The sequence below is a fragment of the Lasioglossum baleicum genome, chromosome 9 (assembly GCF_051020765.1).
Source record: "Lasioglossum baleicum chromosome 9, iyLasBale1, whole genome shotgun sequence".
Classification (NCBI taxonomy): domain Eukaryota; kingdom Metazoa; phylum Arthropoda; class Insecta; order Hymenoptera; family Halictidae; genus Lasioglossum; species Lasioglossum baleicum.
Genome location: NC_134937.1, coordinates 15,677,793 through 15,691,032, shown reverse-complemented (window position 1 = coordinate 15,691,032; position 13,240 = coordinate 15,677,793). Strand labels below are relative to the sequence as shown.

General features: G+C 37.5%; 1 protein-coding gene across 5 annotated transcripts in view; it reads left to right on the top strand.

Annotated features, from left to right (window-relative positions):
* LOC143211885 (discoidin domain-containing receptor 2) overlaps window positions 1-13,240 on the top strand; it is a 203,333-nt gene that overhangs the window by 163,005 nt on the left and 27,088 nt on the right. For all 5 annotated transcript variants that reach the window (XM_076429982.1, XM_076429979.1, XM_076429981.1 and 2 more), the window contains 2 exons: window positions 10,867-11,031; window positions 12,439-12,572. In XM_076429982.1, coding sequence (XP_076286097.1) covers window positions 10,867-11,031; window positions 12,439-12,572 — 299 coding nt within the window. The remainder of the gene's footprint in view (window positions 1-10,866; window positions 11,032-12,438; window positions 12,573-13,240) is intronic.

The window sequence follows — 13,240 nt, the reverse complement described above, 5'->3', positions numbered from 1 at the left end:
TACATTTTTGTCAGTATTCATATATGTATTGTTTTGATTCCGTATTTCATTTCGAAATTTCAGCAGTTAATCATTAATCAATTATCCGATTAACGATTACAATTGAAAAGAATGTAACCGTTAACAGCAATTTACGACCAAAATAGGAGTTTAATTGTTAATTGCAATTAACGATTGAAGTAGAACTTTATTCGTCAATCGTTGATTAAATTTTTGCTCAACTCTACGACGATAGTCTCTTTCATTAGGAATTCGCCGACTATAATTGCTCAAAGTCATTCAAGGTGACAACCAGAGGAAACGTATTACCTACTGCATCGACATTTTTTCCTGGAATTCGAATTGTTTTTCTCCACCCAATGACTTCCTGGGACTTACCTCGACAAGCCTGTAGAAAAATCGAGGACTCGTGGATTTGAGCCCGGCGCGCCTTGTTGTCGACGATTTGAATCTCGCGGCGAAGAAATGTCGGTATGTAAATTTCCAATCCCGCGGGAATGTAAGATTGAAATTCCGGACAGCCGGCGATTAATTTCCAAATTGCAATTTCATTCAATTTCGCGAACGACGACTCAGACGGCTGCAACGGAATCCAGGCCGGCATGAGGTCCAACTGCGACGCTGGATCCCATTAACGCTCGTAACAGCGTTATACCGGCTAGTTCATTGGCCACTCACCCTCTCTCTCTCTCGCTCTCATCTCTCTCTATCTCTCTCTATCTCTCTCTCTCTCTCTTTCTCGGACTGGCCTGTACATTTATTTTCGACCTACTTCGGTTACTTAAGCAAGTTAAATGGAATCGACACCGAGGATATTGTGCCGGTCCAGGAACGAGTCCACCATTGTTTGATACGCAATTTCTCACATTCCCCGAGCACGCAATGTCGTGTCGCGGTGTCGCCGACTCGCGAAAACTTTCGAGCATCTGCTCTAGATCTGACAGCGATCTGCACCATGATTTCTGCGAGCACGCTTTCGTGTCGTTCCGGGATAAGATATTCTTTACCCCGGTCTGAAAAGAACTTCCACACCCTAGGAGGTGTTGACACCCCGATGGAAATTTATTTATAGGATCGCGTGATCGGAGCCGGGAATAAAATCCAAAATGAAATATAGAGTCGCCGGATTACGGATTTTATGCTGTTACCACGGTGCAGGAGATCGTTTAGTACGGGCTCGTGAGAACCTCGTTTCCCTCGGCTAAGTATTTGCTTGGAAATTCTCAATGTGCTTGTAATTGCTGCTTTGAGATTCTTCTTTTCGATAGATTAGTGTAAACTCACCTTCTTCAAGTGACTTTCTGTTTTGTTATTTCTGAAGGTGTAGAGACACTTGCTTGCGGAACAAGTAAATTCGTTATAAGAATCAATGTGTAAAATCTAACTAAATTTAATCTTTTCATTTTTATAACTTTAACTTACTTGAATTTAATTATATTCATATTAGGTTAGATTATTAAAATAAAATGGCTTCAAGAAAATGTTTTATGGATTCATAGACAATAGACGATTAGACGATAGTAAATGTTTCACATTAAGGAAAATTAGTTACATACATATCTATAAAATTAGAATTTGCAATGAAAAACCTGGTTTTTTATATTCTGTAAATATAAGGATGGTGCTATTATATTTTTTAAGGATGCAATAAAATTACCTCATTAGAATTTACTGAATTAACATGTGCATATTAGCAACAAAATATTCAGTAAAATGATTGTAAACGCACACAGGATTTTTGACACGACTATAGTCACAACACCTCTATTCAGTTGCCTTGCTATCAACGACGACGAGCGTATTGCCTGCTTTCAGGGGGTTATGATCCCAACTTTGAAATGGTTATAGCAAGACTGTGAAATTTACGCATTAAATAAGGCGTTAGAAAAATTTAATGACATTATTATATAATTTTCGACTAATTAACCCCTTGCCGTACTTTGACGAGCCAGATTCGTGATGATCTCGTCATTATCTTAAAATAAATGTAGCCATACAAAAAATATAAATTTTCTCTTCTCTTCTACGACATTTTTCGGGATAAAAACGTTCTAATCACTGTAACTGTAAAAGAAAAGGCACGGCATGGGGTTACAATAATCAAAAGAGGAAATACAATATTGTCATTTAACATTTCTTTATTACAATCGACTTACACAATTATTATTTTGCATAAAGATACACAGTCTAGTTACTTTTAGAAATGAAGCTTCAACAGAAATTTTCATAATTACTGTGTTTACCAGTAAAATACGAACAACTTTAAAACCTACATGAAGTGCAAAACAGTAAAACCATTTAAAGAATTTAAAAAATATTGTTGTGTTTTCTTCAACTCTATAAAATGATTCAGGCAATAAACAAATGTTATGTAGCTCCTGTGCCTTGCAATGTTTATTTTGCATAAAAATTCCCAGTCTAGAAGTCATAATCCAAAGATCTATGAAAGCAACGATAAATTCTGGCACTGAGTAATGGAATATACAATTCCGTGGGCCATACTGTTCTGCATAAACAGAATTGCCAGGGACGAATGAGATAGCACTTTTTTCCACGTCAAGAGTCCCAGCCAACGACTATCTCGTAAGTATCGATTCCATGAGGAACACGATATGTTAAGCCACCACCGTTGTCACGAAAATGTTACGGTGACTGTAATATAGAATTTAACGCGACACCTCGTGAAGGATCGATGCGAAATGCATAATGTCGGCCGGGAAACATTTGCACAAGAAATAAGGGGCTATCATTTTTCATTACTCCCGGCCTGTTACAGAAGACATCATCTGACTTTTATAGACCATCGCCACTAATGTATTGGGTTGCTTTCAGACAGAGTAAACATACAGTTTGCAACATCATTTAACGAGGCATGTTTGAAATATTCCTCGAGGCAGACGATTTGTCAATATCCTATCAAAAACTTCGAAGCGCGTACAAATTTTCATATTATGTTAACCAACGAGGGATAATTGAACTTTTGTTATTTAAAATTAGTACGAACTATATAGCGATTGTACATATTGTTAATATTTTTAACGAAACTAATAAAACGAAGCAGAATTTTTCAAGTGAGAACTTTTTTAGAGCGAGGTGATTTTAATTATTAAACCCAGGTATTTTTAGAGAAAAATGGTTGGGTAGGAAATAAAAAATATGACAAAATAATAATAAAAATTTTGGAATCATGAAATATATTACTATTATTAAAATGAAAATATTATTGCAGGTAAAGTTATGGTATTACAAACGAGAAATATTTTTGAACATGTACGTTCTTTGAACGTTTTTCGAACACCATTGTCAGCGGTATATAAGCTTTTCATCCTTCTTCTAAACTAACTGAAGCAAAAGAATGCAGAAAAATCGTTCCCCGGCGGTTCTGAATAAGGCAAGCCTCAAACGATGAATCAATTGACCCATATTTTATGTATACACGAATTAATATTTATGGACGATACACGTACCAGGATTAAATACAATTTTCGAAGGGTGCTGCATTTAAAAAGTCGACCGGGAATAAAGGGGAAAGTCTGAATGCTAATTAAAGCGAGCAATAGCGGCGCTCTTAGAATACTCGAGGCAATGAAATAAAAGTAAGAGAATACCTCACCGTCGTATTGGGCATCTATATCTCGTTGACCTAACCTACATACGTCTTCCCTTTTGCAACCTCCGACCAGAATAACAATCTGCGCAACAAAACAAAATACCACAAGGAATCGCTTCTACATTTTCTTAATGTACATATATAACAATTCTTTATTATTTGAATATCCATATATTGGAATATTGAAAATTATGTATATCCTTGATTTTTATGGGAATATTATGAATCTTTGTTTATAACCATTTTAACATAATTTAAGCAAAAAGAGTGAAGTTTGGTTCAATTTTTCTCCCAGCTCACGCAACTTGAAAAATTCGTTTCTAATATCAATGTTTAGCCTAATACCAGGTTTCTGTTTATAGTTTATCCGATATAGCTGCGAGTATAATATTGTGAAGCCAGTATTATAAAATGCACGAAATAACAGAGCACCGTTTTAAAGTCTATACCCTCTAAATACTAGCCTGTAAATAATCTCTCGTGTACAGCCGCTTGAACGAAAAACTCTCGTGCCAGTTCCAAGGAAATCAGCTCGACAGCAGTGCCAATCATCCACCAGCGAAATACAATCTCTTGAAAGATTACCATGAATGATCTTTGTCCATCATTAATAGGTATTCCGACCGGAGATCATCATTACTAGACAGCGGATTTTATGCATTTATGGCAAAAATAAGTAGGTATAATTTAAAACAGCAAGACCGTTAGAAAAATTCCAAAATACTCTCTCTCTCTTTCTCTCTGTTGTATTATTTTTAACTTATTAAACATATTAGGTGAGAAAAGAAATTTCTATGTCGTTCCAGTTTGCTGCAATTCAAGCAGAAAATTTTTATTTTGCATAAAGATCCGCTGTCTAATCATTACGTATCATATTGTACTCTGCGATGTGTATCGTACTTTATTGGTTTCATGTTTTATTGTGTAAACCTACCAAATTTTCTTACTCTTAGCTTCGTATCCCTTTTCTAATTCATTCAATAGATTTTCTAGATAACGCCAACATCGAGAACTGTTTTTATTCCGTACCCGTCTCAAGCAAAACATTACTACTTTATTAGTTAGATTGAAATTAAAGGTACTGGGGAATGAAACTCAAATGACAACGTAAACACATTCTTCAGATTTCCATTGTGCAGGATTCCTTGATATTTATAACTATACCGCGGATTTTATACATTTATGAGTGACTAAAAGTGACTATTTTACGTTACTTTGTAACAATAACAAGAATGTGTCTATTCAAATTTTTAGCCACTCTTCTTAAAGAATATAATAATATAAAAATATTAAGAAAAGAAATACACGTCATTTGTCTTTTAGATCTTAGAATTAAAATTTTTATTTTGCATAAAAATTGCACAAAAATCGAATTGACAGCATATAAGTATATTTTCCTAGAAAATCTCGCGGAATGAAACTGATTAAGTTAAGATGAAACCTGGAAGGTTCAAATTGATCACAGTGACTGCTACTTGAACTCTGTTGCACCCTAGAAATCTAAATCAAATGTATTTCATTCGATATTGAATTCATAAAAATATATTATTTAATTAATAGTAAAATCAACTATGTGTGATCAATAGACCCTGGATTACCATTATATTATTATCAACCTATTAAACATATTATGTTAAAAAAGAAAATAAATTCCTGTTTCACTCCAGTTTGTGGTAGTTCAGGTAGAAAATTTGTATTTTGCATAAATACCAGCAGTCTAGTGAATCAACGTGTAAAATAATGCAATAGACTCCGTTGTACGTCGTACATTAGAAGCTCGTCATCGAGGACTGGGATATCGCGAAGATCCAGCTGTTCAGACGCAAGAAAGTACAACGACGGCTAGCAAAACGCTGATCCGTTTTATCGATGTCAGTGTAATGGCGGACATTTGCATAAATGATTTTTCTTGGTCTAATATGGAAGCCAGGTTGGCCTGAGCGAGGAGCTGAGAGGATCGTGAGCGAAAACATTGAAGGGGTTTGGGCGGCTCGGGAACGGGTGACATGAGAGGTTTCACGCTATAAGAAGCGTTCAGAGCGTGTGAGATCGGGGCTCTAGTGGGCGGGAATGCCGGATTTATGGGGACCGTGCACGACATCTGGTTAAAACAACGTTGATGCCGTGCTCTCGGACGGTGAACACGAACGATTACCCCCGAAATGCGGCGACCGAACCGCGCAGCGTTTTAAAACGGTGCACAGCGGTTTGATAAACAACTTTTCCTGGCCAAAACTCGATTCTTCAACTCTCGTTCGCCCCCCGTGTCGATTTGACGCGTAACGCTATTCTGCCATTTTTTACAAATTTATCCGAGACTTCGTGACCTTTCTTCGTTTTAATACTGTACACGGTGTTCCGAAATCGTGGTCAGATGGTGATTCCACAGGATGAAACAGGCCGAGAAAAAGGAATAACATTTATTTGTTTTCCGCCTCGTTTTCGAGGTACATAATAGAGTTTGAAAATTCAGCGAATACGCGTGATGTGTCTGTGCGTGACTTACCGAATCTACTTGCTGCGAATATTAGGCCACGTGAACCCGACTTTACGTATCTTTTTGGAACACGAGGTGTCAAACAAAACAATGTTATTCCTTCTGCTTCTATCACGATTTTGGAAACACCCTCATACTGGGCGAGTTATGTAATTGCATTACTTAAATTCACTTGAACACTGTTGTGCGAAAAATGTTTCACACCTTTTTTTTATTGAAATATGAGTGTCGAGTGACAATTAATATTAAACGAGGCAGTCTTTAGTTTATTTTTAATTTAATGTGAGGACACGCTTGCTCGCGTGCCAGTCTCTCTCATTGATTTTCGAAAATTGTTAAATATCGTAGCAGTTTTGCATTCTAAATCAAACATTACGTAAGAATACCGTCATATCTCGGTGAAGAAAATTAAATATAGAAAAGTAATTTTACGTATATATTGCATACAGTCTGCAAGCAAATTTCGTTTGAAATATTGTTTTATTCAACAAACAGTTTTTAAGAAAATTTAAAAAATTCATGCCAATTTTGATACAGTTCGTTCACCAGAAGATAGACACCATTGACCTTACCTCTTCCGGTTGAGGGTTGGAATCTTCATTTGCCAGTAAATATGTAAGAAATCTACGTCGCTTCGATCGGTAAACTTCGGAAGGTCTCGTCAGTGGTCGTAGGAAGTAATCATTGGTTCAGTAACGTTTCGTGTCAGCGGGAACCATTGAAAACAGAAAAGTTCCCGCAGGGAATGTCAGGAAGATTGTTTGCAATCATGGAAAAATAGATATTTCGATAATCTTGGAACGCGGTAGACAAGTGGCTTTTGAAAATGACCCGGTGCGTCGAACGGTTGAAGGCGAATTGATTTTGAAACTTGTTACAAGTGCACTCTTCGACCTTTGAGAGCAACTCCCCTGGAAATTACTCTAACGACACTCAATGGAACTTTGTAATAATTTGGGTGTGGCGCCTGTACGCGGGGGTGCAGATTGCTGGCGTAGATTAGATTAGCGGATTCCACGGATTACAGGGTAAAGTCGCACTAACGACGGCCCTTGCCGCTCTCGCGAGGTGTGCTTTTAATAAGCGCGTTGAGAAAATTGCTCGAGTATCGGCACTGTCTGGGCTAATGGGTTCTAAAACTGATGAAACGCGCCGGAATTACTATAAACGTCCTTTAATCTCGCCGACAGAGTTGATCGCTTCAGGCATTATTAATTCGTATCCGGTAATACCGATCGAGTAACCGAGAAAAGTAGAACAGAAATGGAACGAATAGGGATCGAATAATTTACTAAGCGAATCTGGACCAGGTCCGAATAAAATATTTCGCAATGAAACGGTACCGTTTAATTGAAAGATTTATTTAAAGAACCGGGACTTCTTCGATCACTTTCTAATAGCTGCTGCTATTAACGACGATGCCATTACTGTTCGCTCTCGATATCATGCACCCCTTATAAAATGGAAAATCCATTTGTAATTTTTCAATTCTTGCCTATCAAGATTTAGATAATAACAATTAAATGAAAGTTGTGTTGTTGTTTGTAAGTGCATAGAATTAAGAAATCATTCGACTAACAATTGAAAGAAAAGAATAGATACAAATAATACAAAAATATACAATACTCGTGTTTCAGCAAATTTTTCATTCTTGCGTAAGATATTCAATCTATTATACTGACAAGTCTGTCGTAACCCTCAACTGCCAAGATGAATACCGATTTACTTCAATCTTCTAGTCAAGCTTTCCATTGTTTTACATTATCTTCATCTACATTTCCGATAAGTTCTTCAAGCATCATTAAAATTGTATTTGTGATAAACAGACTGCGCATTTTTATGCAAAATAAATATTTTCTGAATGCATTGTAAGAAGCAGAAGTTGAATAAAAATATACATCTTCTTCTAATAATTCCAATAAATGAAGAGAATCATATGAAAATGTATAGAAATTGTTCTACCATCTATACAATTTTGCACTTCACCTATTTTTGTCATAAATAAAGTCCGCAGTCTAATATTAAATATAGTCCAACTATAATCGATTCAAGATATCGCACGAAGTCTCCAAGGTTTCCCAGGAGTTGAGGGTTATGTTTATACGCTGAGCACGGTAATATTCTAAAGGAATATATAGATTTTTCTCGCGGCGATACGAAATTGTGTTCAGTTTTGATGCAGCGATGCCGAAACTCGCTTGACCGCATCGCGTGACACGCGGGACCGGTTGCGAACATATGCACCGTGAAATATTAAGAGCAGTTAGGCGATTCCGAGCACGACACAGCGAAGTGGCCGCCGCGTCGTTTTTGCCGTTCATTATTAATTTTCTCGCCCCGTGAGTGCTCAACCCCTCAACACGCTCGCGACACACCGAACGAGTAATAATATCCGTGACTCGTTTGACGATTCCTCCATCGGGCACTCTGTTCAATAATTCTTCGTGTTTCTGTCCGCGAAACTTTCGCGTTATAGGTCACCGAGACTACTCTGGCCGAATCTCCTTTACATAGTGGAGGAGCAGCCACTTTGAGACAGTATTTGCTAGCAGCAGCTTCGAATTAACACTTTTCCTGCTGGAACTCCATTAATATATTATACTTCTCATTTTCTGTATGTATAAAGCCATGAAAGCCCACACACATCTGAATTCCACTTTAATGAAAAGGAGCCATTTCTACTTCATTGTTCGATGTCTTAAATCCGCCCATTCTCCATGTAACACAAGATCACGAACTGCAGAGTCGTGTGTAAAAGTTAAACGTAGCAAGCCGTGCATTTATTGACAATTTGTAAAACATTATTTCAGAATAATCAATTTCTTGCAACCTCGGCAGCAGTGCAAGGTAGTTGTAGCAGTACAAAAATAATTATATTCTCAAATAAAATTTAATTATTTCACTTAACACAGCCTCTTTTAATTAATTTAATTTATATGCTGAACTCTTCAGTACATAATCTGGCTTTATAGCGAAAATGGATTTATTGGATGTTTATAAAGATACAACAGAAAAAGTTGTTGCCTGCAGAAAGATAAAAAAGAAACAAACATTTTACACATTCTTTGAATGTTGATTAACTTATTTGTAATTAAGCAGGTTCTGAAAACTCATCTAACTTAGCCGCCGTAGGCGAAAACAACTGGAGAGACATCATTCATATTTTTCAAAAATTTTTGTTTATATTTCACTCGTGCTTAGAGTGGATGATCGAATTATTAGAAGAAAAATATGATAAAAGACAATAAGAAATTAATATAACTTTCATATGAAAGTTGATAGTTGTAAATAATTTGATCAGACACTGTAATTTGTGTTTTCTGTTTTTCTGTACAATTATTGGACAGAAATTGTTGTGACCGAACCGAAAAATATAAGCAGGAGACAGTGAACTAATTGAAATTAACGATAAAAAAGTATTGCTGGACAGATGCTGCGTTTTAATTAATCCTTGTTTGACCGAACGAGCAAATACATTTTTCCGTAAATATTTAAATGATGTATGATCTATGTATGTGAAATATACTTGATACACATACGTTTAATTAAACGCTGCTCCTATAAACATGCGAAACCAAACTAATACGTAGATTTGTGGGCGTCCTCCAGAGTTTCGTGTACGGCTGTTTGATGAGTTCCAGATGAATGCATAAATGGCTTTCAGTTAAATGTTTAAATAACTCCGAATGGTTTAATGTTTGTAGATGGATGCGATATTTAACTCTGAAATCTCCATAGCGGCTATATCGCGTTTCTCTATGGCATGCAGACAACAATCTAGCTCTATTTAACTTATTAATAGCGTCGCGACCAATCAGAAAATTTGTTTTAATGGGGAGACATACCTTTTAATCAAGCACGCATTTAAAATTGGCACGATGCACGGAACACTAGTCGATCAATTCTAACGTATACAGCTAAAGTAGATATAGTTAACGTCACATTCAACTTAAAATAAACCACATATTTTCCGACAACAAAAATTGGTACATGTTCTTTGATATGAGGTAAATTATCTAAAAAAATTTAAGAATATTTCGGAAAATGACTCACGAATTCTCAATATCAACTCTAGGTTCACTAACCTCTCTCGAATTTTACAGATAAAATAGTTGCATCTTTATCTTTCGCAGTGGAATTACAAAAATATTTATAACAGTTCCTTTTCGTATTTGTGGAAGCTACAATTTGATTTTATTCTCCGTTCTTGTCACTTTCCAAAAATAAAAGGACGGTCAGAGTGTTTCACAGATTGTAATAAAAATTGTTGAACATCCACCCTAAGCATGCAGGCAACAATGAATAATTTTTTGAGAATTCTGCACCCCAAAAGGAGAATTCTTTTTAATTGAACGTTGTTCGACTATGGGGTCAGGGAGTGTTTCTCCTGGAGGTTCTAGAATTAATGATTGACTTTCCTATGCACGGTGTATGTCGTCAGGGAGTGTTCCCCCTTGAGATTCTAGAGAGATTTTCCCAGCGAGGGAATTGCGTGCGACTAGATCGAGGTCTGTGCGACTCGGGGATCGTTTTCTTGTGAAAAGTAAGCTGGTTGACAAAACAATACGGGCCGAGCTGACGAAACAATACTGTCAACGCGGTGATTCTTTCTTGCGGCAGGTCGGAGCTCGCGCTCGACACCCTCTTTGTCCCGGCGAGCAAAGAACAACGCGAACTTGCCCGGGCACACCGAGTTTGCTTTAAAAGGGAGAAGCATTATCCGGGAAGTTGTCACGCGAAAGTTCGCCTTGTGTTTCAGGTGGTGTCGTCAGCTACACCATACCGGATTCCCCGACGGCGGAGCTCAGCGACGTCTCTTACGATGGCAAAAGGCAAGACAACTTGTTGACCGATGGCCTGGGCCGGCTAATCGATGGCGAGGTCGGCGCGGATAATTACAGGCTGGACATGGGAGATGGAAGAGGTAATCGGTGGGTGGATACGCGGTAGGGTGCTAAGTGTCGAAAATGGAAGGTATCTTGAAAATCTTCGACCTAGATATCGCCCCCAGCTTCGAGTCCTCCGGGTGTCATTCGTCAGATCGAGGATCGGATTCGATCAGCTCAGTATCTTACACTCGCCCGTGCTAAACCCATGCGTCAATCATTACTAGACTTATTTCTTCCCTTAATGATTTTAATAGAGGAGAAATCGTATATTGACATCTTCAATTTTTCAAATTTTCCAACAATTTTGAATTTCATCTACTTAATTTTGCTATAAATGTCTAATCATTACCCAAGTGGTAAACTGCAAATTTTCATTTTGTGTCAATTGCAACTATGATTAATAATAATTAAATTTTTTAATCATTCTTATAGAAATCAAAATTATTCATCTTCTTCCTGACGTAGCACACTAATTGAGAACTACGGATCGGCAGATACAAAGCCGATCTCTTAATTGATGGCACATAATTTAAGTCAGAGTAATGATTAACTAGATGCATTATATTACTAGATGATACTTTAGGAAAATTTTGGACAATTTGAATTAAGCCCGAATTAAGAAAAATATAGTCAAAATTGCTGTTTACAATGTTTTTAATTGGGTTTGTAACGAAAATTTAAAAGATGCGTTTTGTAGGTCCATGTAAATTATATACATGCTGGAAATTTCAACGAAATTGATAAATTGTGAAAATCGCCGAATAATAGAATGAAACTTACTTAATCGTTTAAATTTAATCGTTTATAACTTGTAAACCAATTTCGATAAAATTTTTCGTAAAAACCGTTGTAATCCAGACTTAATTCAAATTGCCCAAAAATTTCATAAAGTATCACCTAATGAACGAATCCATGTAGCTTGGCGGAAAAGTTAAAGTCGTTTGGTCCGTTTATAATAAAGATATAATGATTTAAAATGTGTACCAACAAATACGAGACTGATTGCAGTTGAAATGAATTTCTATTCTGTCTTTTCCGTATCCTTTGCCCCAAAAAACGGATGACAGGCTGCTGCTTAGCATTCGACAGGAGCGAGCCCTTATCGGCACTTAGCATCCGCGAACATTGGAGTCGTTTATACTCCGGTTTACAAAACACGTTGGGGCCCGAACGGATCGTTGCAAGAAGAAAGCCCGCGCCTAGCCCGGCAAGTAACCCCGAACGGAATCAATTCAATTAACGAGGGAAACAATAGATCAATCGTTGCTCAAGCTTTAACTTCGATCCACTCTAACGAAGTTGTCTGCCATTGGATCAGGCGGAATAGAGAGAGAGAGAGAGAGAGAGAGAGAGAGAGAGAGAGAGAGAGAGAGAGAGAGGGAGAGAAGAATGAATTCGCGGTAAATCAATTCCGTGGGAAATAGAGACGTTTTTGTTCGCAGGTACCGGCTGGATCGCTTGGATGCGCGACACCTTCGAGGACGGCTACGTCGAGCTTGTGTTCGAGTTCGAGGTAACCTGGATCTTCGAGGCGGTGCACATTTACACCAATAACTACTTCTCCCGCGATGTCCAGGTAATCTTTTTATACATTCCCCTCTCTAAGTTCCGACGAACTCATAAACCCTTTGGATCGGATCGACGACGGAGATAAAACTTTTAACGACCAGCTCTCCGAGACTCGGTGTCCCGATATTTTCCCTGGCCCGGTTAACCGAACTCGCGATTTAAAATATCCAGGAGCGACGGTCGTAGCTGTAGTCTAGTTTGGAAAATTAACACAATCAGACACACTAATTACAGTAATCGCGCGTTCACTGTCCAACAGTTGTGTTCTGCACCGACAGTGATCGTGCAGTGACATTATTTTTTTATGACTGCGTCTACCGCGCCGAGACTTCAATCGAAAAGCCGAACATAGAGAAGAACAGAATGAAATACGGATCACGTGGCCGAAGCGTGTCGCCGTCACCGGCACAGTTCAAAGAATGTTCTTGGTTGCGCCCGAAACTTCCATCGTCGATTAAACGGCTAACTACAATTGAAATTATATCGTGTTTGGTGTCATTTTGATAAGAAAAATGCCAGAAATAAGTTAGTGAAAGTCCCATAAAAAAATAATGAAAATTAAGAAGTTTGGACATTCGATTCAATGTTTTTTTGTTAAACTATATAACTACGTTTTTCTGTAAATAAATAATATATCTATGAATGTAATCATGTAAATGGTTTCGACTCAGGGGC